General features: G+C 37.8%; 1 protein-coding gene across 10 annotated transcripts in view; it reads left to right on the forward strand.

Moving 5' to 3' along the window:
• Positions 1 to 20,031, forward strand: part of DOCK3 (dedicator of cytokinesis 3) — a 599,374-nt gene that overhangs the window by 490,676 nt on the left and 88,667 nt on the right. For all 10 annotated transcript variants that reach the window (XM_012771410.3, XM_076008055.1, XM_076008080.1 and 7 more), the window contains 7 exons: positions 3,466 to 3,590; positions 5,409 to 5,571; positions 6,105 to 6,211; positions 6,801 to 6,972; positions 7,312 to 7,409; positions 10,848 to 10,931; positions 12,039 to 12,139. In XM_012771410.3, the coding sequence (XP_012626864.1) occupies positions 3,466 to 3,590; positions 5,409 to 5,571; positions 6,105 to 6,211; positions 6,801 to 6,972; positions 7,312 to 7,409; positions 10,848 to 10,931; positions 12,039 to 12,139 (850 nt within the window). The remainder of the gene's footprint in view (positions 1 to 3,465; positions 3,591 to 5,408; positions 5,572 to 6,104; positions 6,212 to 6,800; positions 6,973 to 7,311; positions 7,410 to 10,847; positions 10,932 to 12,038; positions 12,140 to 20,031) is intronic.

Below are 20,031 nucleotides of genomic sequence, written 5' to 3' on the forward strand. Positions count from 1 at the left end.
AGAGATTTTGACATGAAACCCCTACCCCCAGCAACTTTCATAAAGTGCCATTCTTAAAACCATAATTTGCAAAATTGCAACCCATAGCCAGCCTTATACCTATTCTGACTAAGAATAGCCCTGATCTAGGCAGGTCTGCTGTCCAAATAAAGAGCAACTAAAGACCTGATGAAATCACACTGCTTTAATCTGTAACTTAAAGGGTATGGTTACTTGTATTGATAAATTTTCTCAGCTAGGTGATCACCAGGGGCATTCTGTTTTAAAAAGAATGAAAACCAGCCTGGTGCAGTGGCTCACGCCTATAATCCTAGCACTCTGGGAGGCCGAGGCAGGCGGATTGCTCGAGGTCAAGGAGTTCAAAACCAACCTGAGCAAGAGCAAGACCCCGTTTCTACTAAAAATAGAAAGAAATTAATTGACCAACTAATATATATAGAAAAAATTAGCTGGGCATGGTGGCACATGCCTGTAGTCCCAGCTACTTGGGAGGCTGAGGCAGCAGGATTGCTTGAGCCCAGGAGTTTGAGGTTGCTGTGAGCTAGGCTGACGCCACGGCACTCACTCTAGCCTGGGCAACAAAGCGAGACTCTGTCTCAAAAAAGTTAATTAATTAATTAATTTTTAAAAAAATAAAAAATTAAAAAAATTAAAAGAATGAAAACTATAGGACTATCTAGCTCAATCTTTCCATTTTGAAATTGACCTTTTGCCTTAAATATCCTGCCCAGAAACTGTGAGCGCACTCTATAAAATCAACAAAAATCAAATTCTGTCATTAACAATCTTCAAGACAATGCTTAGTTTTATATTAGTATTTTATACAATGTATTTCTAGGAAAAGTTTGGAAATGTTTCATTTGAAGGACATGTTTATTCCTGTATAGAGCCACATAAATTAAAAATGTTTGTATAAAAAATCATATTGCTGGCAGCCAGCAGTAATATGCTTTTTTTTTTTTTTTTTTTTTGAGACAGAGTCTCGCTTTGTTGCCCAGGCTAGAGTGAGTGCCGTGGCGTCAGCCTAGCTCACAACAACCTCAAACTCCTGGGCTCGAGTGATCCTTCTGCCTCAGCCTCCCAGGTAGCTGGGACTACAGGCATGCGCCACCATGCCCGGCTAATTTTTTATATATATATATATCAGTTGGCCAATTAATTTCTTTCTATTTATAGTAGAGACGGGGTCTCGCTCTTGCTCAGGCTGGTTTTGAACTCCTGACCTTGAGCAATCCGCCCGCCTCGGCCTCCCAAGAGCTAGGATTACAGGCGTGAGCCACAGCGCCCGGCCCGTAATATGCTTTTAAAAGCTGCATGGATTATCTTGAAGATAACCTCCAGAGAGTACAAACCAGGGTAATATTCAAACCAAGCACCTATTCTTTAGATTAGGCATTAAAATTTTCTAGGCTATTCATTTTGTGCTATATCAGTCTAGAAATTGAATAGTTAACTTAAATGCCATAAGAAAGCTAATGTATAACTAAAAGGCTTTTATAAGAAGGCTCTGTTTCAATTACTAAAAATTCCAAGTGTAACCAACTCTGATTCATCCCATTATAATAGCAATAACCCACAGTAAAGTTCCCAGTTAAGTTTGAATTTTACTTTCAGAACTGATTTTATTCAGCCTCTGTCCTGACTGTAGCAAACTGAGTTTCCCTTCTCTTTGTACCTACCTTCCCCATCCACCCTACCCTACCCTGCACATCTGAATGCTCTGAATGGTATGGTAGGTGGGTCCAAGCAGTGATGTCCAAAGGAAGCAGATATCCAAACTCACCAGAATTCAAAGCAGAGGCTCTACCCAATCCAGGAGCCCATGAAGTCTGCACACTGCAAGATGGACACCCTCAAGGCTATCCCACACATGCAGCAGTTGCATTTGTGTATGATTTTTCAGAACATATTTTCCTCTTCCCTTCTTGATAGCCCCAGGGTGGCATGTTTGAGGAACAGGATGACTTTCACACATTAGAGAGAGTTCTGAGGGCTCTCAGAGAATAATTAATTACTTGTCATAGGCTGCTCTTCCCTACTTGAGCTGCCTGAGTTTGGAAACCTTCATTATGCAACCAAATAATTGTGATTGCAAGATTGCACTCCTGGGATAGGAAGGTGACCTGAAGAATGGAAGGACTAGTCGTGAAGACCTTGAAAGCCTCATATATATGCCAGTCCTGCTGTATCCCTGTTTTGTATATGAGAGACCTTCATATGCTTCCACAATTAGAGAGGGAGTCAGTATAGAAAAAAGAGCATTGTCATGTTTCTCTGACCAAACCAGAAAGCTCATTTGCTAACCAAAAACACTCTGTTTCTGTCATTGTCATTCCAGGTAATAAACATATTTCGATTTACCAATTTTTCTAAGAACTGGAGTGGAAAGAATATCTGGCTTCTGAATTGGCTTGCTTTGCAAGTTAATTGTTTCATCACCTATCATTTGGTTTCTTAAGGCTGCTAACACATCTTCACTTTGGTCTTAAGCTGTTTTCCTTTGCAATTTTCTTCCTTTGAAGTTTTCTTCCCTCACAGCCTTTATTGCGTTTTTTTGAAAGTCAAAAGCCCTTATTTAGAATATGTGAATAAAACTGGTCATGTTACAGATTTAGCAACTTAGAGCAGCCTAAATAAGCTCTTCTTATACATGAATAGGCAACCTTGTCCCCCACTTAATTCATCCCCCTAAAAAGGCAGATGTGATGTGGATCATTTTGGACTTGTAATTTGAGCTTCTCCTACCCAGTCTTGAGCAGCAAAGATGGGCAAAATATGCTGGAGTCAGAGCAAAGGGAAGCAACAATAGCACAATAGATTGTTGCCCCACTGACTTAGAACCTATGCTTCTGGGTGTGATCTGCTCCCAGGGCACTTGAAAACAAAAAGAAGAAAAAGTAACAGGTAGTCCAATGATCTCTGCCTGCATCCCAGCAGGGAATGGGATTTGGAACAGAGTCTCCAGAAGGAAGGAGAAGTAGTATATTCTTTAGTCAGACTCAGAAGAGTTGAGGGTTGCACAAAGAAAACCTATGAAACTTATAAAATGTATAAACCTACAAGAGAGAAATTTTTTGAAGGAAAAGAGGAATGATTAGTAGTTAAAGCATAAGTATGATTAAAATAAGTGTTATTCCTGTTGATTGTAAAATCTTTGCTCTTCAAGAGGCTTATATTATAGCCATTCTCCTGGAGAGGAGATAGACTGAGCAATCTGAGAGAAGATTCTCTATCCTTGACAAGCTCTGTTGAACCTCTAGAATTTAGACTTAGAGAGCACATAACTAACCAACCTGGGTACTGCTGCACTGATACTGGTAGAATATCCATCATTATTAACCAAGCTTGGAATGCCCTGAGCACGCACCTGAACCCCAGAGGATCCAAATACTAGCATGGTCCTCCATGCAAATAGGGTAGCATGGCTTCTGTGGTCATGAGGACATGACATTTCTTTACCCACAGGTGATATCCGCAATGACCTATACCTAACCCTGGAGAAGGGGGATTTTGAGAGAGGAGGAAAGAGTGTACAAAAGAATATCGAAGTGACCATGTATGTACTTTATGCAGATGGAGAAATCTTGAAGGTAAGACTTTCCAGTAAGTCATTTGGAATGGAGGCTAATCCTGTGATAATTTTTCATGAACTTTGTCTAGAGGCCCATTTCCTTCAAGCAGGACCAAATTCAAATCACCCCATATGGATTTTTCTCTGTCTTTTCCTTTATTGAAGTAAACCCTATGGTGTGCATTGATAATAACTTCCAGTGCCATACAGCTTTTGTAGAAATTCTTCCTAGTGCCTAACCTGAGTCTCTCCTGCTCCAACTTAGACCTATTCCCTGTAGTTCTTTCCTACATGTTACCTCTTCTGCCATTCTGCCTAGCATAGAGCTGCCTACTTTTGGTAACTGCTATTAAGTCCCATTCTGTCTTTTTATTCCTTGAGCTAATACAGAAAGTTATATTTGCACTCTGGTCAAGGGTGGGACTTAAATACTCACTTGCTGGTACCAAGTTATAGGACAAAGAACAGCAAACTCAGGCCATGAAAGATTAAAGTCAGTATAGTACAAAGATCCTCTGTCATTCTTCATCAAAAGTAAAGACCTGGAGGACTATTTTTCTGTTGTCAGTATGTCAGTTTTTCCCTTAGTCATGTCATGGTAAAGTCCCTGGTGAATAACAAGGCATCATTTGCAGCACACTTGATAGAAGGCATATCAGTGTTTCACAAACCTTGTTTCTGTGTATTGCCAACAGGCCTGTGAGATAAGCAGAATAAGAATTATCATTCCCATTTTACAGATGAAAGGGGTAAAATAAGTCAAAATCATCTCTGAAAGCAAGATAGAAATAAAGGAGAATGTTGAAATATTGATAGAAACAGTGATTTGACTGTCAGTTTAAAAATACAACTAAAGGGCTGGGCATGGTGGCTCCCACCTATAACCCTAGCACTCTGGGAGGCCGAGGCAGGCGGATCCTTTGAGCTCAGGAGTTCAAGACCAGCCTGAGCAAGAGTGAGACCCTGTCTCTACCAAAAATAGAAAAAATTAGCCGGGCATGGTGGTGCATGCCAGTAGTCCCAGCTACTCAGGAGGCTGAAGCAGAAGGATCGCTTGAGCTCAGGAGTTGGAGGTTGCTCTAAGCTAGGCTGACGCCATGGCACTCTAGCCCGGGCAACAGAGTGAGACTCTGTCTCAAAAAAAAAAAAAAAAAATACAACTCAAGGACCTAGGGGATGTTAACTGTTTGCCTGGAGAGTGCTGAGGATAGGAGAGCTCCTAGCTAGTCACACTACCCCTGTGTGGACAGGAAGCTACTCCTGATTGTGTTGCCCAAAGCTTCCAGGGCAGGAATGTGGGCAATCCTGAGACTTCATCTTCCTGGCAGTATTTGGGAGCTGGGATCAAGTTAAATCCGATCTAACTTGTTTATATTCAAGGAAAGTCAGTCAACGGCAACCTAAAATGCCAGTCTAACATTGAGCTTTGGAAAATTAGAAAACAGCCTCTCTCCACTTTGTATTTTAATTTTTTTCTGGATCTGGTAAAATGTGACATGCAGTTATCTTCTCCCATGAAGCCTGTTGTTTCTTTTCTCAGTGAAGATAAAGAACCTACTTTAGTAATTAAGATGCACCACCCAACTTCACTCTAATTTGTTAAGGAGTGTTATGTGGTTACTTCTACCCCAGGGAAAACAAGAATTGTGGCTGCTTTTCTTATACTATCTGTATAATTGCCTCCAAAAGTATTGAATTGAAGTCAAATATAGTTTATCATCTCATAGATTTTGCCTGGTGCAAAAATGAGACCTTCAGGCAGGGGAAAGTAAAGTATCCTAGTGACACAGGCACTCCCTCCAGGAACATGGCATCTTATTTTGTTTCTCTCTTCTAGGATTGCATCAGCTTGGGTTCAGGAGAGCCAAATAGGAGTTCCTACCACTCCTTTGTCCTCTACCACAGTAATAGTCCTCGTTGGGGAGAAATTATCAAATTGCCCATCCCCATTGATCGGTTCCGGGGCTCCCACCTGCGCTTCGAGTTCAGACATTGTTCCAGTGAGTGAGACTTCTTCCCACATTCCTTTGAGGGATGTGAATATAACCCTCTCCACTCTGAAACAGAATTAAGTGGGTTCTTATTATTGGGGCAAGAAAATGACAAATTGGAAATAAATGGTTACTCAGAGATGGGACGTCATCAAAGGCTGTTATTTGGACTATAAAAGCAGTAATTCAAAACTATAAGTCTGGTATTGGTCCTTCCTAGTCTCTGACCTAGTGTCTGAAATTGTCTATTGTTATTCTACTTTGGTTGTTTCCTTTGTACCTATTAAATTGCTCCTTAATGAGCCCCTGGTTCATCAAGGCCAGCAGTTTAGTTTCTGTTTTGGTCTGGGTAGCATGTATACCTTGGGGTATAAATGGAAACTCATTCCAGTACATTTCTCATCATTGCTGCAGTCAGGTTACTACCTAGTCAATGAAAGAAGTAAGGGGCAGAAGAACATAGGTGATAAACACAAGGGGAATTTCTGTTGGAAAGCCAAGTGGGGGACAAAAACAACTAATACTTGGCTCTGATTTCACAGCAAAGGACAAAGGGGAAAAGAAACTCTTTGGCTTTGCATTCTCACCCCTGATGCGTGACGATGGCACTACCCTCTCAGATGATATTCACGAGCTTTATGTGTACAAGGTATGAGACCTGGCTGTCTTTCATCCCTGCCATTCCCCACTACTGAGGTCTCACTCATGGTTCTTGGGTGATTTTCATTGGGCAGGCCAGAGGATCTAGGGTAGTGTGCTAATGGATGACAACAGGACACCTGTGGGCAGTCTGTTGTCTTCTAAGTGCAGTAGGCTTCATCCCACAAATAATGCCAGCAGGTTTTTTGTTTCCCACCTCTCACTCCATTGGTTGGAAATCCAGTACCAACCCCTCTATGCCACTGTGGTCTTGGATAGTACATTCTGAGACTGCTATTTGAAATCATGGTACTGTCAGCTGTCACAGCATAGCTGCCACCCAAGGTTACTTGCACACAAAGTGGAGGCCACATGTTCCACATACTGTTCTGTTTTAAACAGAACAGTATGTTCTGTTTAAAAGGGACATGAGCTGTTCTGGGAAGTTTCTGAATAGAAAACACTCTTTCAAGATGACCTGAGGCACAAGGTTCAGCCTTAAGAAGATAAGAACAAACAACCCAGAAATTCCCTGGCATCTGGTTTTTACACATGGCATGGCTCAGGAAACATTGTCTGTTCTGTACTTTTGCCTACAGTGTGACGAAAATAGCACATTTAACAACCATGCTCTGTACCTGGGCCTGCCCTGCTGCAAAGAAGACTACAATGGCTGCCCTAATATCCCCTCCAGCCTCATCTTCCAGCGCAGCACCAAAGAGTCTTTCTTCATTTCCACTCAGCTCTCCTCTACCAAACTCACCCAGAATGGTAGGTGATGGTGCCTGCAGCGTGGTGCCCTCTACTGTCCTCAGTTAGGGAGACAGAAATTATTGCTTCTTAATGCACAGTAATGGGCTTCTTTTCATTTGAAGTTGGAGGAATCACTCAGCAATAGCAGCCTACAAGGTTTCACATGGTTTTAGTAGCTCTACAGTGTACATCCCGGGTTCGTAGATGTGTCTTTGGCCTTAATCTTAGCAGTAAAGAAGCCACTGTGATGCTCATAACTAGTTCTGTTTCTCTAGATTCCACCTTGGCTAGGAGAGTCTGGGCCTCACTTGACCTTGGGATAACCAGGGTTCACCATCTTTTGGGCTTGCTTTGTAGTGGACCTCCTTGCTCTACTAAAATGGAAGGCCTTCCCAGACCGGATTATGGATGTCCTAGGACGGCTGCGGCACGTCAGTGGAGAGGAAATTGTTAAGGTATGTCTTCCACACGATTTGAACATACTGCCCTGAGAAAGAATCTGGACAGAAGACCTTACTTCCTCATGATTTCTGCCAGTAAGCCTCTACGGCCATTTCTGCAGATTGCTTTTCATTTTATTTTTTTTAGTTTGTTAGCTTCTTTTTCAAAAATATTTTTATCTTTTTATTTTATTTTCAATTGAAAAATAATAATTGTATATATTTACGGGTTACAGTGTGGTATTTTGACATGTTTACAACGTAGAATTATTAAATCTAGCTAATTAACAAATCCATTACTTCACATTCTTATCATTTTTTCTTTGTGGTGAAAACATTTAAAATCTACTCTTTTAGCAATTCTGAAATATACAATGCATTATTATTTATTATAGTCACTGTTTGGGGTAATAGATCACTAAAGCTTATTTCTCCTATCTAACTGAAACTTTGTACCCTTTGATCAATATCTACCCTCCCCCTTTCCCCAATAGCATTCCTAGCTTCTGGTATCTATCATACTACTCCCTACTTTTGTGAGTTTAACTTTTTTAGATTCCACATATAAGTGAGATTAAGTCGGATTTATCTTTTTGTGCCTGGCTTATTCCACTTAGAGTAATGTTCTCCAGTTCTAACCATGATGTCACAAATGACAGGATTTCCCCTCTTTTTAATGTTGAATTCCTTTGTGTATATATGCATACATTTTCATTAACCATTCATCTGATGGTGTACACCTAAGTTGTTTTAATATCTTAGTTATTGTGAATAATGGTACAGTGTACATGGGATTGCAGACATCTCTTCAGCATACTGATTTCAGTTCCTTTGGATATATACTCAGTAGTAGGATTGTTGGATAATATGGTAATACTATTTGTACTTTTCTGAGGAACTTCCATACTGCTTTCTATAATGGATATATCAATTTATGTTTCCACTAGCAGTGCACAAGGGTTCCCTTTTCTCCATACCCTCACCAACACTTATCTTTTGCCTTTTTTACAATAACCATTCTGACAGGTGTGAGGCGTTATCTCATTGTGGTTTTAATTTGCATTTCTCTGATGACTGGTGATGATGACTATTTTTTCATATGTCTATTGGCCATTTTTATTATATGTCTTTTGAAAAGTGTCTGTTTAAGTCCTTTCCCCGTTTTTTGATTGTATGGTTTTCTTGCTATTGAATTGGTTGAGTTCCTTATATATTTAGCCCCTTATCAGAGATGTATGGTTTGTAAATATTTTTTCCCAATCCATGAGTTTTCTCTTCCCTCTATTAATTGTTTCCTTTACTATATAAAAGCTTTTTTTAGTTTGATGCAATCCCATTGTTTTTTATTTTTGCTTTTGTTGCCTGTGCATTTAGGGTTATATCCAAGAAATCATAGTTTTTTTATTTCTTTTACGGTTTTTTTGTGTCTTTTTAAAAAAAAGTATCTTATCATTTCAGATTTATTACTTTTTAAAAACTGTATTTAAGTATAAACCCTATTTTCTAATTTGATTTTCTTCCCAGAGAGCAAAATGATAATTCAAGGGTAGTAGTAAAAGCATCCTCTTAGAAACAATTCCAGTGCTTTGTGCTGCCTACATTCTTTTAGGTCTCTTGTCCCTTCTTTAGATCTCTTTCTCATTTTCTTTACTTTGTAACCTTTTAACTACAAACCCAGCCTGATGTCTTTCTGGCTCTACTCTCCTGATTATAAGAACTCTAAATATTGTCCATTAGCTTGTAGCTGCTGATTTTGACCAGTCTCTCACTTGGAGTTCATACTAGAGAACCCTTCCTTATCCCTATGACAGCTTCTTTTTCCAGATACCTTTGTAACATTTCCCATCGAATGGCCTTAACAGGCTGATGTCAACACGGCCAATCACCAGTTGTCTTCATAGGGCTTTTCTGGGCAGACTGTTTGCCAACCTGGTTTTAGCTCAAAACAAAAACAAAAATAAAACACTCAGGCACTTCCTAGTGGTGAAAGCCCAGCAGGTGAATCCTACACAGTGGACTGAACTCTATTGAGGAAAGTGGTCATCAGCAAGAGCAATGGAGTGTAGGTTAGAGATTAAATCTTAAGAAGTCATCCTGTCCATACTGAGCGTCCTTAGCTCTGCCATCATAAATATCAAATCAATTATTAATAGCACAGATGCCCTGTCTATACTTTATTTAACAGCTCCATTGACTCAGTAATCAACAATGTGGTGTCACCAAATGAGGAATAGTTTTAAAGTTTGTGTACCACTGTATACTTTTATGAAATTGATGTATGAATTGTTTTAATTACTCAGATTATCATAAACATTTTTAAGCTCTTCACAATCTAATGCTAGTTTTGAAACTTAAGAGAAAGTCATATTCATATTTTCCTTCTAAGCATATTAAAAATATCACCCAGTACACAGGCAAGGTATTAAGAAATCTGTGGTCTTTGTAAGGGTGAGTTGTATTTCTGACAAGAGAACATCCTACTAGTGTACCTGGTTTTAGTGTCAGTAATTTGTCTCAGCTAGCCAGAAGAGAATGTGCTGGCATTTTGAAATTTATTTTTTTTACTTTTTATTGGAAAATTTAAGCATACACAAAAGTAGACAGAATAGTACAAAGAACCTTACATGTATCCATCACTCTGCCCCAACGACCATTAACCCTTGCCAGTCTTAACCCATCAGTACCCCAATTTAAAACTTCCACCTCATATTGTTCTGAGATAAATTGTAAATGTGGTATCATTTAAGTTGAGATTTGACTAGAACAATGTTGAACTTGATTTTTAAAGACTGCTAGCATCCATCAGTAGTTATTATTCTCTTTCTTTGTTTTTGCACCTCAAAAATAAAAGGTACATGCCCAAACAACAACAAAATACTGCCACATTTTTTTACCCCCATGGACACCCTTTATCAGCTGCATTCTCTCTTCTCCTGTGATACTAATTTCTAGACCAAAAAAATAGTTTCTGTAGTTAAAGCCTAGCTTGCCACACCCTTATCTAAATGTGTTCTGTATGATTAGGCCACAGTAGAAAGCAAGGGATGATTAAACCTTTTTAGTCCCAGGAAAGTGAACTCTTCATCTCAAAATGAATTTGTCATCAGAATCACTTAGATTGTTTTTATTTAAAAATTTCTATCCCACTTGGGTGTCCTTTGTTTTTCAGGCAATTACTGTTTCTTTCTAAGGAAAAGGCTTAGCACTTAGCCAACAGAAAGATCCTCTCTAGGTTTCTCTCAGGGCCCTTTGGACTATAGGCAAACACCTCAAGTCCACCTAGCTATCATTTAGCTAGATGGAGGCAAGGTACTAGATGATTTTGAAGTGGTGTTTTAAGATCCCAAGAAATCTTTCACTTTGTTTATTGTGAGCTAAATTCATTGGTGGATGGAAGTTTGACCATGTATGCAAGGTCCTGAGACCTGAGCCCTCTGCTTTTTGTTGTTTCAGTTTCTACAGGACATCTTAGATACACTCTTTGTGATTTTGGATGATAATACAGAGAAATATGGCCTGTTGGTTTTTCAGTCTCTGGTAAGTCAGCTTTTTTACTTTTTATTAATTATTCCTGTCACATATTTCAAAAAATCTAAGGAAAACAATTTGTTAGAGGGAATCAGCACAAGTGTAAATGTTTCCAGTAGAAGGAGTGAGAAGTAATACTCCAAAAGGACTGAGGAGTATCATCCAAGAAAGACCAACCTACCAGGCAGATCCCTCCAAGATCAAATTTGAAAGAATCAACATGGTCAGGTCTAGACCTCAGCTTTGCAGTTCTAGACCGTCACTCTTATCACTATTTCAAGGTTGCCTGGCCCCTAAAATAATGACCTCTATAAGTAAGAAACCCAGAGACTAATAGAGGAAACCTGATGGCCCATTTTTTTCACTTACAAAGTAGGATATAACCACTGGGAAAAGCAGAGACTTACTCATGCTAGTCTCTAGGGACCTGTGCAGTTCCAGAGGTCTCTGGAGACTCTGTCCCTCTATGCAGTTGGTTTAGAACCAGAGTCTTAGAAGGTTAATGAAATTGGCCAGTGATTTGAATGCTTAGTGCATTTTGTTTAATATATCTAGTTCCACAAGAGGGAAAGAGATCTATATATTCAAGGGGATCGAGATACTCCAGACTACATGATAGACAAGGAGCAGAAGTGAGAATTGGAATGAGCACTTGTATAGTTTCCCCTTCTGGCTCTTCTTCTTCCTTGCTTCCCTGTCCACCGGCCCTGTTTCTGAAGAGCACAGCCTTTCATAGGTTGATTTGGCTCAGAGGACAATGGTTTTTCCCTTTCTTCTGCAAGTTTCTGGGGATATTTCATGCCATCTATACAGGTATTATTTTGCCTTTGTACAGTTTATATTGTACCACTCAGCATTATTGTGAAGGGAAAGACTCACAGTAATACTGGCACAGTCTGATGAGCTCCAGGTCTGTATTGGAAGGCTAGAGTGTTAGGAAGAGAAAAGACAGAAATACAGGCACACAATGGAAATTTTACATTTACTATCCTTGGGGATCACTAGAGAAAACACTGACAGTTTGCCATTTCTTGAAGAAGCAAGAATCTGTTTCCTGCCAGGGATAGATCTGAGGCTTCCAGTGAACCCTGGTGGCCTACATTCCATCTCTCCCAGGTATTCATCATCAACCTGCTCCGAGACATCAAGTATTTTCATTTCCGACCTGTGATGGACACATATATCCAGAAGCACTTTGCTGGAGCTCTGGCATACAAGTAAGTTGCATTTGGTATCATCATTAAGACTTGTGTTTGAACAGAAAGATGGGTTTTTTAAAAGTTCATTCATCTGCAGCCACTATTTGTTCAGCTGATTTTTTGAACCTATTTGTCTTTTAAATTGTGTTAAAATACTCATATAATTTACCATCTTAACCATTTTCTGAGTGTATGGTTCAATGGCATTAAGTACATTCACATTGTTTTGCAACCATCACCAGAACTACATACATCTCCAGAACTCTTTTCATATTGCAAAATTGAAACTCTGTGACCATTAACAATAACTTCCCCTTTTCCTCTCACCCAACCCCTGTCACCACCATTGTACTTTCTGTGAATTTCTCTCTATTCTAGATATCCTCGTGTAAGTGGAATCATATAATATTTGTCCTTTTGTGAGTAGCTTGTTTCAGTTAGATAATACCTTCAAGGTTCATCCATGTTGTAGCATGTGTCAGAGTTTTCTTCCCTTTAAGGGAATAATGTTCATGTGTTTATTGGCCATTTGTATATCTTCTTTGGAGAAATGTCTATTCAAGTCCTTCACCCATTTTTTAATCAGGTTGTTTGTTTTTGTTATTGTTGAGTTATAAGAATTCTTTATATATTCTGAATATTAACCACTTATCAGTTATATGATTTGTAAATATTTTCCCCTGGGTTGCCTTTTCACTATGTTGATTGTGTCCTTTGATGCATAGGAGGTTTTAATTTTGATTTAGTCCACCTTATCTATTTTTTTGTTGCCTGTGCTTTTGGTGTCATATCCAAGAAATCATTGCCAAATCCAATGTCCTGAAGCTTTTCTCCTATGTTTTCTTTTAAGAATTTTATAGTTTTAACTATTATAGTTAGATCTTTGATTCATTTTAAGTTAATTTTTATATATTATGTAAGATAAGTAACCAGCTTCGTTCTTTTTGCATGTGCATATCCAGTTTTCCCAGTACCATTTATTGAAGATTGTCTTTTCCCCATTGAATGGTCTCAGCACCCTTGTCAAAAATCATTTGACCATATTCGTGAGGCTTTATTTCTGGGCTGTTTTGTTTAATTATTGAGTATGTCTGTCATTATGCTAATACAGTATTATTGGAATTGCTATAGCTTTGTACTAAGTTTTGAAATCAGGAAGTGTGAGACCTTCAATTTGGTCCTTTTTTTCCAAGATGATATTGGCTGTCCCAGATCCCTTGATATTCCATATGAATCTTAGCATGGATTTTTCTATTTCTGCAGAAAATACTGTTGTAATTTTGATAGGAATTATATTGAATCAATAGGTCACTTTGGGTGGCATTAACATCTTAACAATATTAAGTCTTCTAATCCATGAACATAAAGTATCTTTCCATTGATTGGTGTATTCTTTCTTTCAACAACCTTGTATACAAATCTTGGGCTTCATTAGTTAAGCTTATTCCTAAGTATTTTATTCTTTTTGATGTTATTGTAAATGTAATTGTTTTATTTTTTCATTTCTTTTTATTTTAATAGATTTACGAGGTACAAATTGAATTCTATTACATGTGTGTACTGTGTAGTGGTAGAGTCTGGGCTTTTCGTGTACCCATCTCCCAAGTAGGGTATATTGTATCCCATAGGTAACTTTTCATCCCTCACCCTCTCCCACCCTCCTGTCTTGTGAGTCTCCAATGTCCATTATACCACTCTGTGTGCCCTTATGTAGCCATAGTTTAGCTCCTACTTATAAGTGAAAACATGCAACATTTATTTTTCTGTTCCTAAGTTACTTCACTTAGGATGGTGGCCTCCAGTTCCATCCAGGTTGCTGCAAAGCCATTATTTCATTCTTTCTTATCACTGAGTAGTACTCCATGGTGGGTGGGTGGGTGAGTGAGTGAGTGTGTGTGTGTGTGTGTGTGTGTTTTCTTTATCCACTCATCAGTTGATGTGCTCTTAAGTTGATTCTATATCTTGGCAATTGTGAATTGTGCTGCAATGAACATATGAGTGCAGGTATCTTTTTGATGTAATTATATCTTTTCCTCTGGGTAGATACCCAGTAGTGGGATTGCATGATCTACTTTCAGTTCTTTGAGAAATCTCCATGCTGATCTCCATAGAGGTTGTACTAATTTACATTCCCACCAACAGTGTATAAGCATTGTGTTGTCACCACATCCATGGCAACATCTATTGTTTTTTGACTTTCTAATAATGGCCATTATAATTGGAATAAGTTGGTATCTCACTGTTGTTTTAATTTGCATGACACTGATGATTAGTGATGTTGAGCATTTTTTCATATGTCTCTTGGCCATTTTTATATCTTCTTTTGAAAAATGTCTGTTCTTGTCATTTGCATACTTTTATTTGCTTTTTTCTTGCTGAGTTGTTTGAGTTCCTTGTAGATTCTGGATATTGGTCCTTTGTTAGATACATAGTTTGCAAATATTTCTCCCATTCTGTAGGTTGTCTATTTACTATTTTGATTATTTCTTTGGCTGTACAGAAGCTTTTTAGTTTAATTAAGCCCTATTTGTCTATTTTTGTTTTTATTGCTCTTGGGTTCTCAGTCATAAATTCATTGCCTAAGCCAATGTCAAGAAGAGTTTTTCCTAGGTTTTCTTCAAGAATTTTTATTGTTTCAGGTCTTACATTTAAATCTGTAACCCATCTTGAGTTAATTTTTGTATATGGTGAGATGATCAACAAAACAAAGAGTTGGTTCTTTGAAAAGATAAAATTGGTAAAGCACTGACTACACTAACCAAGAAAAAAAGAGGGAGGATCCAAATAAACACAATCAGAAATGAAAAAGGAGACATTATAGCTGCTACCACAGAAATACAAAAGATCACCAGAGGCTATTATGAACACTCATACACTCACAAATTAGAAAATCTAGAGGAAATGGATGAATTCCTGAAAACATAACCTTTTGAGATAGAGCCATGAAGAAGTAGAACTCCTGAATAGACCAAATAACAAGCAGCAATATTAAATAAGTAATGAAAATCTCCCAACAAATAAAAGTCCAGGACCAGGTGGATTCACAGCCGAATCCTACTAGTCATACAAAAAGGAGCTGGTGCCAATCTTACCTAAACTGTTCTAAGAGACTGAGAAGGAGGGAATCCTCTCTAACTAATTCTACAAAACCAGTATGACACTAATACCAAAGCCAGCAAAGAATGCAACAAAAAAAGAAAACTATAGATCAATATCTCTGTTGTACAAAGATGTAAAATCATCAACAAAATACTAGCAAACCAAATCCAATAGCATATCAAAAGGATAAATCACCACAATCAAGTGGGTTTCATCCCAGGGATGCAAGGATGTGTAAGCAAATAAATTTGATTTACCACATAAACAGAAACAAAAACAAAAACCACATGATCATGTTAATAGATGCAGAAAAGCATTCAATAAAATCTAGCTTCCCTTTGTGATTAAAAACCCTCAGAACACTCAGCATAGAAGGAACATACCTCTAAATAATAGAAGCACATATGACAAAACTCACAGCCAATATCATAATGAATGAGGAAAAGTTGAAATCATTCCCCCTGAGAACTGGACCAAGACAAGGTTGCCCACTTTCACCACTTCTATTCAACATAGTACTATAAGTTCTAGCTAGAGCAATCAGGCAAGAGAAGGAAATAAAGGGCATCCTAATTGGAAAAGAGGATGTCAAATTACCTCTGTTTGCCGATGACATGATCTTACACCTAAAAAAACCTAAAGACTCCTAGGTGTGATAAATGAATTCAGCAAAGTCTCAGGTTATAAAATTAATGTACAAAAATCAATAGCATTTCTATACACCAACAATGACCAAGAGAAGACCCCAATCAAGAACTCAATCCCATTTACAAGAGCTGCAAATATATATATAATTATTATATGTAACAGAAGAAATTAAGCAAGGAGGTGAAAGATCTCTACAAGGAAAACTATAAAATACTGATGAAGGAAATCATAGATGTCATAAACAAATGGAAAAACATCCCATGGTCATGGATTGGAAGAGATGATATCGTTAAAATGATCACATTGCCTGAAGAAATCTACAGATTCAATGCAATTCCTATCAAAATACCAACATCATTATTCATAGAATTAGAAAAAAAAAATTCTAAAATTCATATGGACCCAAAAAGAAGCCCAAATAGCCAAAATAATCCTAAGTAAAAAGAACAAAGCTTTAGGCATCACATTACCTGACTTCAAATTATACTACAAGGCTATACTAACCAAAACAGTGTGATACTTGCATAAAAGTAGACACATAGATCAAGAGAACAGAATAGAGAACCTAGACATAAAACCATATTCCTACAACCAAATGATCTTCAATAAAGCAGACAAAAACATGCACTGGGGAAAGGACACACTATTCAATAAATGGTACTGGGAAAATTGGATAGCAATATGCAGAAGAATGAAACTGCATCAACCAAAACCAAACTGTTTTGGTTTTTTTGTTTTGTTTTTTGTTTTTTCATCTCTTTCATATTTCATTAGTTCTGCCCTGCTCTTTTTTAATTCTTCTGCTAATTCTAGGTTTGGTTTATTCTTTTTTTTTTTTTTTTTTTTTTTGGTTCCTTGAAGTGCAATGTTAGGATGTTAATGTGTAATCTTTCTGCTTTTTTGTCTAATTTTTTTTTTTTTTTTTTGAGACAGAGTCTCACTTTGTTGCCCAGGCTAGAGTGAGTGCCGTGGCGTCAGCCTGGCTCACAGCAACCTCAATCTCCGGGGCTCAGCGATCCTTCTGCCTCAGCCTCCCGAGTAGCTGGGACTACAGGCATGCGCCACCATGCCCAGCTAATTTTTTTTTTGTATATATATTTTTAGTTGGTCAATTAATTTCTTTCTATTTTTGGTAGAGACGGGGTCTTGCTCAGGCTGGTTTCGAACTCCTGACCTTGAGCAATCCGCCCGACTCGGCCTCCCAAAGTGCTAGGATTACAGGCGTGAGCCACAGTGCCCGGCCCTGTCTAATTTTTTTATTTCAGCATATTACAGGGGCACAAATGTTTAGGTTACATATATTGCCTTTGCCCCACTCGAGTCAGAGCTTCAAGCATGTCCATCCCCCAGATGGTGCACACTGCACACATTAGGTGTGTGGACCCATCCCCTTCTCCCCACCTTCCATCTGCCTGATACCTGGTGAATGTTATTACTATATGTGCACCTAAGTGTTGATCCAGTTAATACCAATTTGATGGTGAGTACCTGTGGTGCTTGTTTTTCCATTCTTGGGATATTTCACTTAGTAGAATTGGCTCCAGCTATATCCAGGATAATACAAGAGGTGCTAGATCACCATTGTTTTTTATTGCTGAGTAGAACTCCATGGTATACATATACCACATATTAATCCACTCATATATTGATGGGCACTTGGGTTGTTTCCACACCTTTGTAATTGTGAATTGTGCTGATATACATATTGTAGTGCAGATGTCTTTCTTATAGAATGTCTTTTATTCTTTTGGGTAGATGCCCAATAATGGGATTGCTGGATCAAATGGCAGTTCTACTGGTAGCTCTGTCTGCCTTTTTGATATAGGCATTTAATGCCATAAACTTTCCTCTTACCACAGCTTTTACTGTATCCCAGAGGTTTTGGTATGTTGTATTTTCATTGTCATATTTTTCAAAAAAGTTTTGATTTCGTTTATTTCTTCATTGACCCAGTCGTCATTCAGGAGCATATTGTTTAATTTTCACGTTTGTATAGTTTCTGAAGTACCTCTTCATTTTGATTTCTGCCTTTATTCCCCTGTGGTCTTAGAATATACTTGATATGACTTCAATTTTTTAAACTTTATTAAGACTTGTTTTGTGGCCTATAATGTGGTCTATCTTGGAGATTGTTCCATGTACTGGTGAAAATAATGTATAGTCTGTAGTTGTTGGAAATGTCTGTTAAGACCATTTGGTTTAAAGTCCAATTTAAATCCAATGATTCTTTGTTGATTTTTTGTCTTGATGATCTGTCTAGTGCTGTGAATGAGGTATAGAAGTCTCCTATTATTATGTTGTTGTCTATCCCTTTAGGTCTAATAATATTGTTTTGTGAATCTGGGTGCTCTGATGTTGGGTGCATATATATTTAGCATCTTTATATCCTTTTGCTGAATTGATCCCCTTATCATTATATTATGACCTTCTTTGGTTTTTTGCTGTTTTTGACTTAAAGTCTGTTTTATCTGATATAAGTATAGCTATTCTTGCTTACTTTTGATTTCCATTTGTATGGAATACCTTTTTCTACCCCTTTACTTTCAGTCTATGTGTCTTTATGGGTAAGGTGAGTTTCTTGTATAAGTGGCATATAATTGGATTATATTTTTAAATCCATTTTGCCATTGTGCATCTTTTAAGTGCAGAATTTAGTCCATTTACATTCAAAGTTAATATTGGTATGTGAAGCTTTGTTTTTGTTATATTATTAATTGATTTCTAGTTGTTTTATAAATTCTTTGTTTTTCTCTTTTTGTCTTTGTGGTTTGCTTAACTTCTGTCATATTGCCATTTAATTCCTTTCTCTTCCTGCTTTGCATTGTTTTATAAAACCTATGAGTTTTATTTGTGTGTGTGTTTTCATGATGGTGTATACTGTCCTTTTGTTTCCATGTTTAAAATACCTTTGATCATTTCCCATAGGGCCAGTCTAGTGGTGACAAATTCTCTCAGCATTTGCTTGTCTGGGAAAGACTTTATTTCTCCTTCATTTATGAAACTTCACAATATAACATTCTTGGCTGACAATTTTGTTTTCCTTTCAGCACTTTGAAAATACCATACCATTCTCTTCTGGCCTGTAATATTTCTGCTGAGTGTAATTGTTTTCTTAATTTCCTTTCTAGATTGTTAGTATTTAGTGTCTAAACATGCAACTGATTTTTTGTTTTTTTAATTTTGTCTTCTACAAGTTTGCTAAATTTGTTTATTAGTTCTAACAGTTTTTTGTGGAATCTTTAGTGTTTTCCACATATATGATTATGTCATCTGAATACATAATTTTACTTCTTCCTTTCCAATTTGAATGCCCTTTATTTATTTTTCTTGAATAATTTCTCTGGCTATAACTTCCTGTACTGTATTGTATAAAAGAGGCAAAGGAAGCATTCTTGTTTCTGATCTTAGAGGAAAAGCTCACCTGTAATCCTAGCACTTTGAGAGGCCAAGGCGGGAGGATCACTTGAGCTCAGGTGTTCGAGACCAACATGAGCAACAGCGAGACCCCCTTTCTACTAAAAATAGAAAAATTAGCTGGGCATGGTGGCACTACTCAGGCAGCTGAGGCAAGAGAATCACTTGAGCCCAGGATTTTGAGGATGCCGTGAACTAGGCTGATGCCACAGCAGTCTAGCCTAGCAGTGGGCTTTCAACTGACATTTTAAGCCATAGTGTATTACAGATTTGCCATAATTTTGTTTCTAAGAAATGATGGTAAAGCTGCTAAAAATGTTTTGCTTTTTTCACAAGAAACATGTGAATAGCTAAAATAGCACCCACAGATAAATGTCAAAGAAAATAAAAGTCCATAAGAGAGATACTATAACTAGTAAGCAAATATGAGAAAAACATGTTTTCTAAGACTATTAAAGCAGTAAGAAAGCACCATTTTCTTCTATGGAATTAGCACAATTATTGAGAAAATAAGTAAAAGTCAATGGTAGCAACACTATGGAGTCACTAGAACTCTGGTACTTTGATGTCATTCTGGAGAGCTGACTGTGCTATGTGCTTTATATATGTCATCCTATTAGTAGTCACAATAATTTTGAGACATACTATTCTCCACATTTTAAATAAAGAGAATGAGGAACAAAAGGATTAAATAACTGGCTGGAGGATACACAGATAGTGATAGGCCTCAGATGTGATCATGGCCTGTA

Source organism: Microcebus murinus, chromosome 1 (assembly GCF_040939455.1).
Source record: "Microcebus murinus isolate Inina chromosome 1, M.murinus_Inina_mat1.0, whole genome shotgun sequence".
In the NCBI taxonomy this organism is placed as follows: Eukaryota; Metazoa; Chordata; class Mammalia; order Primates; family Cheirogaleidae; genus Microcebus; species Microcebus murinus.